Here is a 13,324-nt window from a genome sequence, read left to right as displayed (position 1 = left end):
GCTGGAAGAAGCAACTAAGAAGGCCCTAAAGCCTCTGTACTAAGGTCCAGAACCCCCTGCTAAGGGGAATACCTGCCCAGGCCTGGCTCGAAGGAGAGAGGAGGCACGCACACACTCCTGTGGTCTTGAGGGTTCACCATGCCACTGTCCTGTCGACAGTCCTCAGAATCCCCGGATCTGGTGGAACTGAGCAATGCACACAGGACAGGCTCGGTGCCCACGTGCTGACCATGCCACTGCAGCTCCAAGAGACCCCACACACCACAGGAGGAACCTGAAGGGCTGAAATCTGAAGGCGCCCAAGCAGCCATCATGGGGAACAGGGAGCTTCCTCCAGAAGTCCAGTCACCCCAACCCCAATATTCATGAGCTGAGTGGCTACTCTGCTCAGGCCTGATTAAACCTGAATTCTTACCCCAAATCCCACTTGGTCCTCTCAGGTTAGGCACTGCTGTGCTGCTCATCTGTACCTTGTCGTTTGTGAATTGGTTGCTGGCTCTAATAGAATGAATGGGCTCACTACATACCAGCAAGAAAAGAACCAGCCAGTCCCTGCCTTCAAGGGAAATGGGGGTGGTGGCAGTGGTGGTGGGGGTGAGGGATATGATAGGCATGTCAGACCAGTTACAGGAGGTGCTGCAGAGAAGATAGGACCAGGATGCCAGGAATAGTCAGAAGACACGGCTGCTGATGGCCCCCTGGGACAGCTGGCACTGGCCTTCCTGGGGAAGGCACTCTAGATACTGAGCCCAGAGAGGCAGGGAGAAAAGAAGCTGGCTGAAGAAAGGAGGGAGGAAGGAAGGGGAGGAAGGAGAGGGGGCTGGCAATCAGGTGGGGGTGCAGGAGCAGGTCCACAGCTGACTGATGAGAGCTGAGCGCAGCTGCAGCAGGGAGCAAGAGAGGTTGCCTGAGCCTAAGCCTGGGGCACAATGTGTTCTAATGGTTCTGTGCAGAATCTCCTGGTTGCAAGTGACAGAATAGCCAGCTCAAATAGGTTTAATCCAGAAAGGAAGCCATGGTCTCGTTTAGCTGAAAGTTCAGGGCAAGGCTCACTTCAGACTACCACTCCTCTGGGCTGGCCTCACTCCTGGACAGGCCCTCTCTCCAGGCAGCAAACCCCAGCAGCAACCAGCTCATACTCTTTCCCTTTTCTAGTCCCCTCACCTCTCCAGCAGAGTGCTAAAACTTTCACAGGCTCTGAATGGGTCACAGGTCTATCCCTGAACCAATCACTGCCCAGGCAGATGAAGCCCCACAACTGCCCAGTTTTGAGTCACTGAACATCCAATGGGCATGCACTGGAGGGAGAGATGTGCAGCTCTCAGGAAAACCAGGACACAGAAACCAGGAAAGCAATGGGAGCTGGTGGGCTGCCCACCACCAAGCCTGTGTGTCATTAGCTACCAAGCATGTCAGCACCCAGGATGCTTCAGGAATGGGGCAACGTCCCATTCTCAACAGCCTTCCTATGCAGCAGTATTTATACCCTTCTAGGAAAACAGGCTGCAAACCTAAACTTGTCCAAGGTTGCAAGGTGAACAGCAGAGTCAAGGTTTCAACTCAGTTCCACCCAAGTCTTCTACCCAGAAGAAAGACTGTCTTCCCCACTATATACCACCTAAAGAGCCCAGACTCTATCCGGTCAGTGACCTGACCCCACCAGAGGAAGTGAAACATCCCAATCTGTTTTTAGACACTCACTGAGGTTGGCACAAAGGAGACAGGAGACTGGCTGGGAGGCGGCTACACTAGACACCCCCAGGGATCTGGCCCACAGGAAGGGAGACCCCAGGACGGCCCTAAGGTGGCCCACAGAGTGGTGTGGATAGTGGCACCACCAATGGACACAGCACAGCACGCAGACAGCAGGAGCGAGGCACACATAGCAGGAAGGCACATCTGCTTTGGAGAAGGCTGCCTGGACATCCAAGCACAGGAGTCAGCGCTGGAGAGTGACTGTCCAGGTGTCGTGGAAGTTGTGGCTCTGAGAGCATCTGGGGAAAGTCTTAAAGACCAGACAAAGATCACAAGCAGTGCTGGACAAGCCAAAACGCTCAGGGGGAAGCATGCACCAGTGGAAGGCGGTGTGGAAAGAACAGAAAGACCAACACAGCAAAGTGCAGGGGGCCAGGGACAGACACTCCTCACTGTTTAGGCCTCATCATGTGCATTCAGCACCTATGCCATGGCAGGCAAAGAGGACAGCACAGCGACCCAGGAAGACAACCTGGAGTGACAAACTCAACAAGCATCCTCATGGACAAGGACAGCTCATCTTACAAAGCTGATGATGCCACTTCTATTTCCCAATTTGGGGGAGCCCACCACTTGACCAGATAGGAAACCACGTCCCCATGCTCTCAACACAGAAGCAGCATCTCCATGGCAACAAGGCAGCGCTCGCCCAGTCACACCCCCTAACTCCTCATCAGGCTGACAGTGTGTTCAGAGAGGTAACGTGTGAGTCTTCCATTGCACCATCTGCCGCAAATACGCACTGCCAAGAACACCAGAACACCAAGGTGCCCCGGTCCCCCACCCCAGTCCAGGGTTATCACCATTTTCCTTCCAGCACACAGGGCTGTAGCAGCCTGGGGCACATATAATTTCTCTTGAACAACAGACCCTGCTCCTTCTGGAAACTCCTCCCCAACTTCCTGTGGGCACTATCACTTTCTTACAAGCCCCCCCAACCCCACCCTCAAGCCAAGCAAAAGTGCTTCTCCAGTAGTTTCCAAACTGGAAACAAAAAAGTAAACCCTTCTCTTTACAATCGCTTAGTTTTCCAGAGGTCAAACCCGGGAGCTGTTGCCTTTCCCAACATGACCATACACGAGACAGACAGACAGACAGACAGACACACACACACACACACACACACACACCCCCCACACACAAAGTGCCCAGTACGGGACACAGAACAGTTTCCCTCTCATTCCTCCCTACCCCAATTTCAAACAGCACTTTTAAGCTCAGTGAGCAGAGGAGGGAAAAAGGATTAAAAGCAAATGCAGGAAGAGCTCACAGAACACCCAGGAGGGTAATGCTTATGCTCTTCTGTGAGAAGTTAGGTTCCTGCACTCAGTGGGCACCTTTGCTTGTCAACCAACCTTCAAAGTGAGAACTTAAATGCCTGAGAAGCTCACTTAAAATAGAAGTGAAGTACCCATTCACAAACCTTTTCCTGACAGATGAATCTAAAACTTAATATGAGGCCCAATTCTGTTGCTGCCAGGCCACCAGCACCTTAGCAAAAGGGAGTGCAGATGTCAACTTCTGCTGCTTGCTGAGAACCCCTCAGAAACACATGGAGGGCAAATACGGAGGCTGCAAAGAAAGATCACTTGACCCTACCCCTACCCCTTTCCGTGAACCTAAGAGGAAGAAGTCAGGCCTAGAAATGCAGGTACCGGTTTTCGGTTACCCAGGCTAACCAGGGGGGAGGGACAGACAAGAGGAAATGGGCAGGACAATCAGACTCAACAGATCTCCTAGTCCCTGTTCAGGGCCCGTAAGTCCAGAGAAGCTGCAGGTCTTGCCTGGGTCGCGGTGCATCCCCATCATGACCACAGGAGGCCTGGGTGGTGCGGGCTGCCTGGAGCACACCACCTACCCCCAGCATGGCCTGTCCTGGCAGTTACGGAAGCACCAGGAGACACCACTGGGACAGGGAGAAAAAATAGCAGCATGCAAGACTCCCCGCAGCCCAGGACGGAGACTGAAGCCGCAGCCAGCCAGCACCCAAGGGCGACCACAAGCAAATTCAGGTTCTGCAGCTCAACCAGAACGAACAGACACTCAGAATTCTGCGCCGTGACCTCACGCCATCCAAACCACCCCATGGCTTATTCTAGCCTTTTCAGTTACTTTCATTTTGCCTTTTAGATCCAACTCTCCTAGGCCCAGCACTAAGCCCAACTACTTGATCATGACATTGATTCAATCAACACCCACTCATGGACATCCACCCCACCACCTCTTCTCCCGTTAACAGGACCCTGTCTCCTGGGAACATCCCCTCTATTCTGTGCCTGTTTGGGCAGAACTAATGCCATGCTCGGATTAGAAGTGAACCAATCAACACACCCTGCTAATTCAATCACAGCCCAGAGAAGGCACAAGGAGATGTTTGCTGGGGCTGCCGGGAAAGAGTCAGGAGTTCAATGTGGGGAAATCCTGAAGCTGCCGAGGAGGAGAGGGAGATGCCGCACTATGCGCGAAGGCAACACCACAAGATAGGGATGGAGAAAACCAGGTCCTCACCTGACAGCAGACTTGCCTCTGAGCCTGTGAGTGACAATCAGCCCCTTGTGTCTAAGCTCCTACCACCAGCACAGTGCTAACCTCCCTGGGGGGCTAGACGGGCCACAGATCAGTAAAGGAAGTACAGACAGGTGCTCTGCCAGCAACCAGTTAACTGCACCCAGAAGGAAACAAGATGAACCAATTAGCCAAAAGGTAAGCTGTTCTTATTTTATATCCCTACACATCAGTACCGCGGGCCCCAACAGACAGCACTGAAAAGCCAGCTTGCCAGCTGTCTGTCTGCCTGGGCACCAAATGAGATGCACCGAGGGGGTGAACAACGTTGGGCAGCATCTACCATAAATGGCTTCTGGGAGGGCTGGCCTAAGAATGGGAAGGCTGTTCGCTACCATGGTAACTACCAGATCACCCTGGGGAAAGAGGATGTGGCCACCGCCCCACACCCCAACCCAAGCTGGGACAGGTACCTGATGACAGACAAGGAGTAGAGGGAAGCAAAACAAGTCATCAAGGGGATAAGAACCACCCTGTCCCCCGTGCGTGCAGGTGCCTGACTGCCCAGACAGCCAAATGTGACTTGGAGCATGGGGAGAGGATGGAGAAGAGTGTGCTGCTCCAGGGTCTGGAGAAGCACTGCCAGCCTACTGGGCTTGATGTGGGCCACGGTTGCGCGTACCTAAGTCTGACTGCTGACACCTGCACCATGGAACTCCCCACCACAGTCAAGGCCAGCCACTGCCAACCCCCTATGAAATCATGCTGCGCACACAGTGCACAAGTGACCAGGGTCTCCAAGCAGCCATGAGGCCGACCCACCATGCGGTGCAGTCAGAAAGCAGCACCCCACCTTCCATAGCAAATGAAAAACCTGGGGGTATGTGTGTCCAGGAATGTCATGTTTTGTCACTTGACCAAAAAAGGTCAAAGGTTCCCTGGGGACCTAGGCTTCACAGAGGTGGCATTTGAACACTGTCCAGGGACCACAGACAGGCAGGGTCAAGCGCTGTCTTCTCTGTCAGTGGTGAAAAATGCCAGCCAAGAAACAAAAAGAGAAAAATACTTCATACCTCTTCCTCAGCCAGTTCCAGAGAAAGCACAGGGCATTTTAGGTACAACCTTCCTCCTAGCCTGGCACAAAAATGTCTCAAACAGGAATCTGGTGTAAAGATCTGGACCCAGGCAGGAAAGGGGAGTGCCTGTAATGTATGTACTCACTGCCCTCTTGCAGGTGACATGGGAGGCAGCTACCAGGTGGCTGTGTTCTGATCCCTTCTAGCTGTGTGTCTGCTGAGCCTCAGTTTCCTTGCTGACACCTGCCTCCCAGGGTCGCTATGCAGACTCCATGGGTTTTGAATGCACAGGAACTGCTGAAAACTGCCAGCCGCCTATGACCTGCTCCATAGGCACTCACAGCCAGTTCCCAAGACTGGCCCTTTTTACAGGAAGAGCACCAAGCACCCGAGCACCCACAGGCTATGGAAGTTCTAGATTCTCGGGGAGCAAGCAACTCATGCTTCACTACCAAGGAGTCTGCAATCCCGTTGGAAAACGAGATCAACCAGACCTGTTATCAGCAGGAGCACAGGGTTTAAAATGATGAACAGTGCCCGAGGGAGACTGTCTTGGGTTAAACCAGGCAAGGTTTCAGAAAAGGGAGAGCAGTAGGAACTACAAGAGGGGCTCCCAACCAGAGGCAGTGCAAAGGTCAAATCCTAGGTGCCACACACACACAAGTAAGATCTGTTTTCAGAGTTAAGTAGATACTGTTCTGAAAAAAAGACAGAACTTCATTTCAAAGCATGACTGGATTAGGATTAGCTTCTGATCTTGAATTTTCTGGAAAAGTTACTCAAAGCATACCTGATGTTATGTGGAAGTTTCTGAAAGTTTCTAATAAAAGTGGATTCTCACACTCAAAAAGGCTTGGAGCCACTACAGGTTAAAGGAATTTAAAGGGAGAAAGGTTGAAGGAACTGGGAAAAGAATGGAAATTAAAAATGTAACATCTGAAACCACTTCATGTTTGTACAGTTAAACTTTAGAAAATGCAATGGAGTTCAGCTTCCAGGCTGTCATTGGTAAGCCCACCAGCGTAAGAGCCACCCAGTGCTGGAGTCAGGCCCAGAACTTCTGGTTCCCTCATCTGTGACACTGAACAAATCACTTAATCTCTCCTTGCCACTAAAATGAAGATGGAGCATTAGGAAAAGTTCAAAGCACCAACCACGGCTCCACACAGTACCTGGGCCACAATAAGTGCTGTCCAGCACAGAAGACCACTGCTAGCACACAGGAGACCAAGCCTGCTCTGAATGCAGACGAAACCTTCTGATGAACCCATGAGGCTTTCCAAGACTCATTTTCCTTCAATGGTTGAATCCAAGAAACTTTGTTGCAGTCCTAATAGCATTCAAAGGCCTTTAACCTCAACGGCCTGGCAGTCCTTGAGATGTGAGTCCCCAGAGGGCAGCTGGCACATCACCTGACATGGCCCTTCTCTTTAACAGGCTCCATTCAGGATCACAGAACTTCTGCGAACTTGGACAGTCACAGAACGCAAGGGCCTAGGGAGGGCTCAAGTGTGTCTGCACACCCATCTCAAACAGCAGGCCTGGGCTGTCTAGATGGCTCTGACAATAATCCAGAGCTTCTCCAAGCAGCCGGGCTTTCCTCCTAGGAACTGCCACCTTCCCCGCCTTAGGTGTGCCCCCACAGCATCACAGAGCAAACCTCACTCAGAGGGTACAACACTTCAAATACTAGGAACAGCCCCCACACACATGCCAACCCCCTTCAAGCCCAGACACCCTCACTGAACTCACAGACAGAGCTTGACATCTGCGCACATCCCATCCCGTGGCGAGAGGGCAAACTGCTCAAACTGCTGCGCCATGATCCTTTCTTCCAGCCCTCACCACCTACACCTGACTGTAAAACTTTTCATTTGGAATTTCTGAATGATGGAATACTCTAGAAAACCATTCACGCTCTTAAGAATTCTGAAGTGTCTTCAAATAAGACATGGGGGAAATTGTTCCATTTGGACTTGAGAGCTGTAGCCCTGTCAGTCCTCCCCTGACCGTCCATCCCTCACCCCACCCAGGAAGCTCTTGTGCACACTTTATAGCTGCCCTCACAAGGCTCCAGGTGCCTTGAGGGTGGGGGCTGGGCACCTTCAGGTCTGCGTCCTCTGCACCCAGCAGCACAGCACTTGTCAGAAATGTCTATTCAACTGCTGAGCTACCTTTCTCAGTTTTACCATGATTCTCCATACACAGCCATGAATCAGCTGGCGACAGATGTAGCTGCACTGTCTCTCCAAACCAGGAATTTATCTATAAAATACTTTTAAACACAGCATGAAGACTATCAGTAGGTATTCCTTACTCAGGAAATGCTTCCTAGTTCACAGCATCTCTATGTTAGGTTGACATATGCCCTGAGAGTGAAAAGAACAGTTTTGGAAGGGTGTCCCTAGCAAGGGTGCTAGCGAGGCCACATTAAAAATGCACTGCCTTTGCTGCCACCCACTGAAGCACAAACTCAGTCACCCATTCTGACAACCAGCCACTGGGCCCTGAAGGGACATGGGAGACTCGGGACAGCCCACCACCAGGAATAAAAAGACAAAGCACAACTTCTACTGACAGGGACAAAGCGCCCAGCTTCCAGAAAGAGATTTCTAGTGGGGGAGTGGGCACGAGGCCTACCCGCTAGATTGCAGTCACCTGGAGACCAGGCCGGGTCAGTTCTAGTTAAACTGGAGTTCGGTCTGAGAAGAATCAAAATCAAAGCCAAGGTGAGCCAGCTGCCCCTCCTTCACTTAACTCTGAGCTTGGCACCCTGGGAGTGTGGGGCAGGGGGGGATGGGGAGGGTGGTGTCCTACCACACACAGTTGCATCTTGAGCCCAGGAGCTAAGGGGGCCATGGTCACCTTTTTACATCTGTATCCAGGACAAAAGCCCACAGGCTGGTCTTGGACAGTCTTCCAGGCCTCTGAGACCTTCAGCTAGGACAACATACTCTGAGGACCACCCAGAAACCTCAGGGAGGACCGACTGTAAAGTCTACCTTCTCCTGAGGCGCAGAGTAACAAACAAGGATTTACACCCATTTCACAAGGAACATTTGTTACCTCGCTGTTTCCCAAAGTCATAGAACACAACACTGCTCCTCTCGCCATCCTGGCCACACTATACAAAGCAAGAAGAGGAATGTCACCTAATTCGGGCAATTGGTGGGATCAGGCAACATCTGCATGTTTGGGTTTCGTGTCCTCTAATATATTGGAGAGGATGAGAATTAGCAGTCCTCCATTTTGCAATTTTACAAGTCCTCTTGTCTGTAGGACCAATGGCATTTTAAATTAATATCAAAAGTACTGTAATCTTGTAGCAGAAAGTGAAGTGAGCACACAAGATTCACAAAAAGTTCCATGCCAGCTGGCAGTTTCCACACCATGGTCCAGCCCAGGATTCTCTCAGTGACAGAGACCTTAAGATGTTTATGGGACAGGCTGTCTCATATTGTCACCCTGTTAGATCTATCACAGGTAAATCTGGCCCCAGCTGTAATCTCATATAAACTTGTGTGGGACGTAACAGGCTCCCCACATCTTTTCTTACCAGCTCAAGAACGCTGCCTACTCGTGCCTCTTTTGAGGCCGTCCCTCAAGAGCATTGTGGTGGGGTTTAGAGTTGAAAAGACTGTCACTTAATAACTTTGGGTAAGTCCTTAGCTTTGGGTCTTTCATCTCCCATTAAGTAAGAAGCAAAAGCATCTTGTCCTCTGCTGGCGGCAGAGATACCCATTGAACAGCACCTACAATCGAGATGCTGTTGGCTTCTGCACCTGTAAAGAGGGAGAGTGGCTTAGGCCCATGGCCCCTTACAGGCTGCTGGGAGAAAGCGGAACACTCTATGAGGGTGCTGCACAGACTAATGTTAAATGTACATCTCCGTTTAAAATTTCGTCATTTGAGAAAGTTCACACAATGTCCCTTGCAAGAATATTTTTAAAAAATAAACAGTTTTTAAAAAAAATCTTCTAGAACAATTCATGTTAGCCTCTGCTGTCTCTTCCAGACTCTGAACCTGGATCTGGAAGGAGCTTTCCGGGGGCACACCCATCAGGTTCCAATCCCATTATGCAGACAAGGAACCTACAGGCCAGCGAAGCTAAGCAATGTCTTAACCTTCTAATTCCTAGGTGGGAAAATTATCTTTCCAGCTTGTGTCTCTCTGCAAAGTCCCTTGGTCACCTCTCCTTGGTTCCTGATGCCTGCAGAACTGTGAGGAAGAAAGCAGCTCCAGAGGGGGTTCCCGCTCCAGAGCCTGACAGCTGGGAGGCATTTACATAGACCTCCGGGGCTAGTTCAAGTCTCTCTTCTCCGCAGGGCCTTCTCCGCCTCTCCCTGCTCCGAACACAGGGACACTCATCTGCCTTTGGCAAGCCCTGCCCAGTGCTGCTATTTAACTTGTCATGGGGATGCAGTAAGCCAAGTTTGTCAACCGTCATTTAACATGTGTGTTCTTCATGGTTCCGCAGAGTAGGATCTCAAGCCACCTGTGATTCTTTCACTCTCCAAAGTTCTGCACTAGAATATTCCATGACTGAAATTCTGAGCATAGAGCAGTCACCAAGCCTTCTTGATAAGAGGGCTCAAATGTAGCTCCTCAGCCATAGGTCCAAGAAGGATGCTAGGATTCAGTCAGTTTAACCGGCACAGAGAAAATGTGTCTAACACTTCTGCTCTAAAGGGAAAAGACAAGAAATGAAACATCCTCAAGAATCCACATTTTGCCAGGGAAGACAGAGCCTGTACTTTCGTAAAACAATGAGTGTCCAAAGCAAATGGGAACCTAGTCACCTGCTAAGGAGACTGCACTTAGTGGAGACCTGTTACAATTTCTGTGCACGAGTAAGACACAATCCTTCACTTTACCCATAATGCAGCAAAATTAAGCTGGAACAAGCACGCACACACTGCACTTCAGAGAGATTTTCAACACCCTGGGCTAACGCTACCAAGAAAAGAGTAAGGCTTCATCTGTTCTGAAAAACTGTTAGTTGCCTTTTGAAAAGGAGAGTAGAGCATTTACTTTATCATTGAATTGGCAGAAATTAACTCTGAGCCAGCTGCTATAGAACTTCAAATAGGTACTCCAGAAGCTAAAACTTAGAGCAAAGAAACAGCTTTCTTCTTAAGAAGTCCTTTGTCAAGGAGATGGTCAGTAAACATTACTTTGTCACTTCCCTAACTTTGTAGATACTTGTAGATTTTAGGTCAGCTGCCTGACACTGATTTTTCAAGCAATAGCTAAGTTTGTTAACCATAATTGCATGCCCATAAAGGTAAGCATTACATGACACAATTCTCTGTCGCTTCTCTCAGAAGAGGTTTAATTTTAGTGTTGGCTCTTCAACACTGTCCCCATTTTTTTTTTCCATGAGCATCTTAAATATGTGTCAACTAACTATCCAGTAGTGGAGTTCATAATTGGACAAGACAGAGAAGAGAGAGTTGTGAGCCAGTAATGCCTGTGCTGGAGCCATCCTGCTCTCACCTGAGCCCAGATCGATCCGAGAGAAACTACCGCTGCACAGATATGCTGAGCTGTCAAGCCACCTCTGCTGGCAACCTTGTCCACCGAAGCTCTGAGTTTCTATACAGTGTTCGCCCAAAGCCACACTCCTGTCAAATGGCTCTTAATACTCAAGGGCAGTCACTGACAATGGCAGCATTTAAAGAAGGCATTTTCCTCATCATTCAAAGAGACAATTTCCCAATTCCCTCCACCAGACACTAGAAGGATTCTACCCACACCCATCACTGGAGTCTCCCCAAATTAGCCATATGAAATGTGAATTCCAGGCCACGTGACCTAACTATGGGCCTATGTAACATTTTTGCACACGCTAAGATACTGGAAACTAAGGTTTGTTCCCTCCTCCTCTCTTCTACACCAAGGAACCCTTTAGATTAGATTAATTTAAACCCCCTGAAGGCAGTGTCCCGCCTAATCTACAGCATCCTGACTGCCTGTCAAAGTGCCTTCTGATCCTAAAGCTCTCCTAGGTGGCATTAAGGATCAGTGCTAATATCTCAGCAACTTCTCAGATTCTTCTGAAGGGGCGTGAATGTGTGGAATTCAAGAAATTACACTCTGGCTCCACAAAAGATGCAAAAGTCACCAAGACTATTTTTTCATGTCACTTCTTTTATCCTCTAATATTTCAGTCTTAGAATTGCAGTGGCACCACTTACTGCAAAAAGGACATTCTAGAAGGTTTTATATAGCCTGTGGCTACTCCACCCTCCAAATCACAACAAAAATGTATATAATGTTTGTTAAAGACAATTACCATCAAGTCAATTTTAATGGGAACTAAAGACCAGGCGTAAGATAATTACATATGTTAAAGCAATCAGAACCTTAAAAAGATCACAACCCCTCAATCTCTACCAACATTGTACAAACCAATGTGAATTATCCAAAAATACCAGAGTTAAGCACACTAAGAGTAATTAGCCAAGCTCACGTTAAAGAAAAGCAGGGAGAAACCTGAGTTATCTGGCCAAGCCCAAGACGATTTTTTCTTCCATCTACAGCATATTTAAGTGATCTCAATGGCCACTTCCTGGTCTCCCTGCAAATACTGGGCTTACTTCATACCTGGATGCTACTGTACCTTCCTATTGCCCTGCTCCTACCACGGGGAAAAATGACCCCTATTGCCAACAAATCATTGGAGAAAATGTGAGAACGGATCAGTCTTCTCCTACACACACACACACACACACACACACACTCCCGGAAGGGGAGGGGGAGATCCCTCTGCAATCAGTAGCCTCAGCAAAGGGGCACCTGAGAAAGCAACACCCTGGAGTTAACCCTGACAGCCTGGGTCACAAACTACCAGGCTGAGACCCCCAGGCCAGGAAAAGGGACAACCAAAGCAGGGCTCTTGGGTAAACAAGAGAGAAAACAATCACCTCTAATTCGCTACCCAAAAAATGGGGCTCTGGTTGGGTCACAGGCACGTAGGCCCAGAAAGGAAACAGGAAGGATCCCACCCTCCCCAACATCATCTTTCGTCCACAGCAACCCCGAGAGGGATTCGGCAAAGGCACGTCCAGTCGCAGAACGGAGGGGCACTCTCCACGCACCTTGGACACGCAGCTAGGGGCAAAACAGGCTGAGGGTTCTCTCGGAAGCCACGAAAGTGCTTCCAGCCAGAAGCAGAAGAAAGGAAGACTTCCCTGATCACCCAGAAGACCGACACACGGGAGACACAGGTTCCCCGAGTCATACCCTGGACACCAGTTGCTTCACAGCCTTTCTCCCTCCCCTCCCCCCGCAGGGAGGGCTTCCCGGGGGGTCTCGGTTCCCTGGGGGCCGGTGAGGCAGGTAAGCTCCGTTCAGAGCAGCAGGGGTCGTAGAGCTGGAGCAGAAGGGGGTGAAAGGCTCTGGCCTAAACCCCTGTCTACTCCCTCCGCCCAGGCCGCACGGAAGCCTCGGCCTCACGTACCGAGCGCTGCCGGGCTGCCCGACCTGACCTCGGCCCGGGACCAGGAGGCGAGAGACAGAGATGGCAGCGGCCCTCGGGGAGAGGTGGGCGCCAGAGGGTGCCCCAAAGCTCTGCTGACGAGGGGCACGGGGGAGGGGGAGGGTCCCAGGCCCACGCGGCCTCCGTCCCGTCTCGCGCGGTGGATACTTACGTTACTCTGGGGGTCGATGGCCTGCAGCAGCCGGTCCCTGATCTGCTGCGGAGACGCCGGAGCCGCTGTCATTGCCTGGGCGAGGCGGGGGGGAGCGGCCGGGCCAGCGGGCGGGCGGGCTGAGGCGGGGGACGGGGGTCACTCACTCGCCGGCCTCCGGGAGCGGAGCCGCATGTTCCCCGCGGCGCCGGGGGAACAAGGGGCGCGCGGGGTGGCGGAGAGGGGAGCCGGGGCCGGGTCTCGGGCCCGGGCCGCCGCCGCCACCAGAGGAGGAGGAGGAGGAGCCGCCGGAGCCGCAGCCACCGCTGCCGCCGCCTCGAGAACCAAACTCCAGT

The 13,324-nt window shown here is 51.1% G+C and overlaps 1 protein-coding gene across 1 annotated transcript in view; it reads right to left on the bottom strand.

Moving 5' to 3' along the window:
- Window positions 1–13,324, bottom strand: part of MED26 (mediator complex subunit 26) — a 46,951-nt gene extending 33,627 nt beyond the window's left edge. The window contains exon 1 of the mRNA XM_069494494.1: window positions 12,990–13,324. Coding sequence (XP_069350595.1) covers window positions 12,990–13,061 — 72 coding nt within the window. The 5' untranslated portion in view covers window positions 13,062–13,324. The remainder of the gene's footprint in view (window positions 1–12,989) is intronic.

Source organism: Eulemur rufifrons, chromosome 2 (genome assembly GCF_041146395.1).
Source record: "Eulemur rufifrons isolate Redbay chromosome 2, OSU_ERuf_1, whole genome shotgun sequence".
In the NCBI taxonomy this organism is placed as follows: domain Eukaryota; kingdom Metazoa; phylum Chordata; class Mammalia; order Primates; family Lemuridae; genus Eulemur; species Eulemur rufifrons.
The sequence above is the reverse complement of the archived record's forward strand: the minus strand, read 5'-3'. Positions and strand labels throughout refer to the sequence as shown.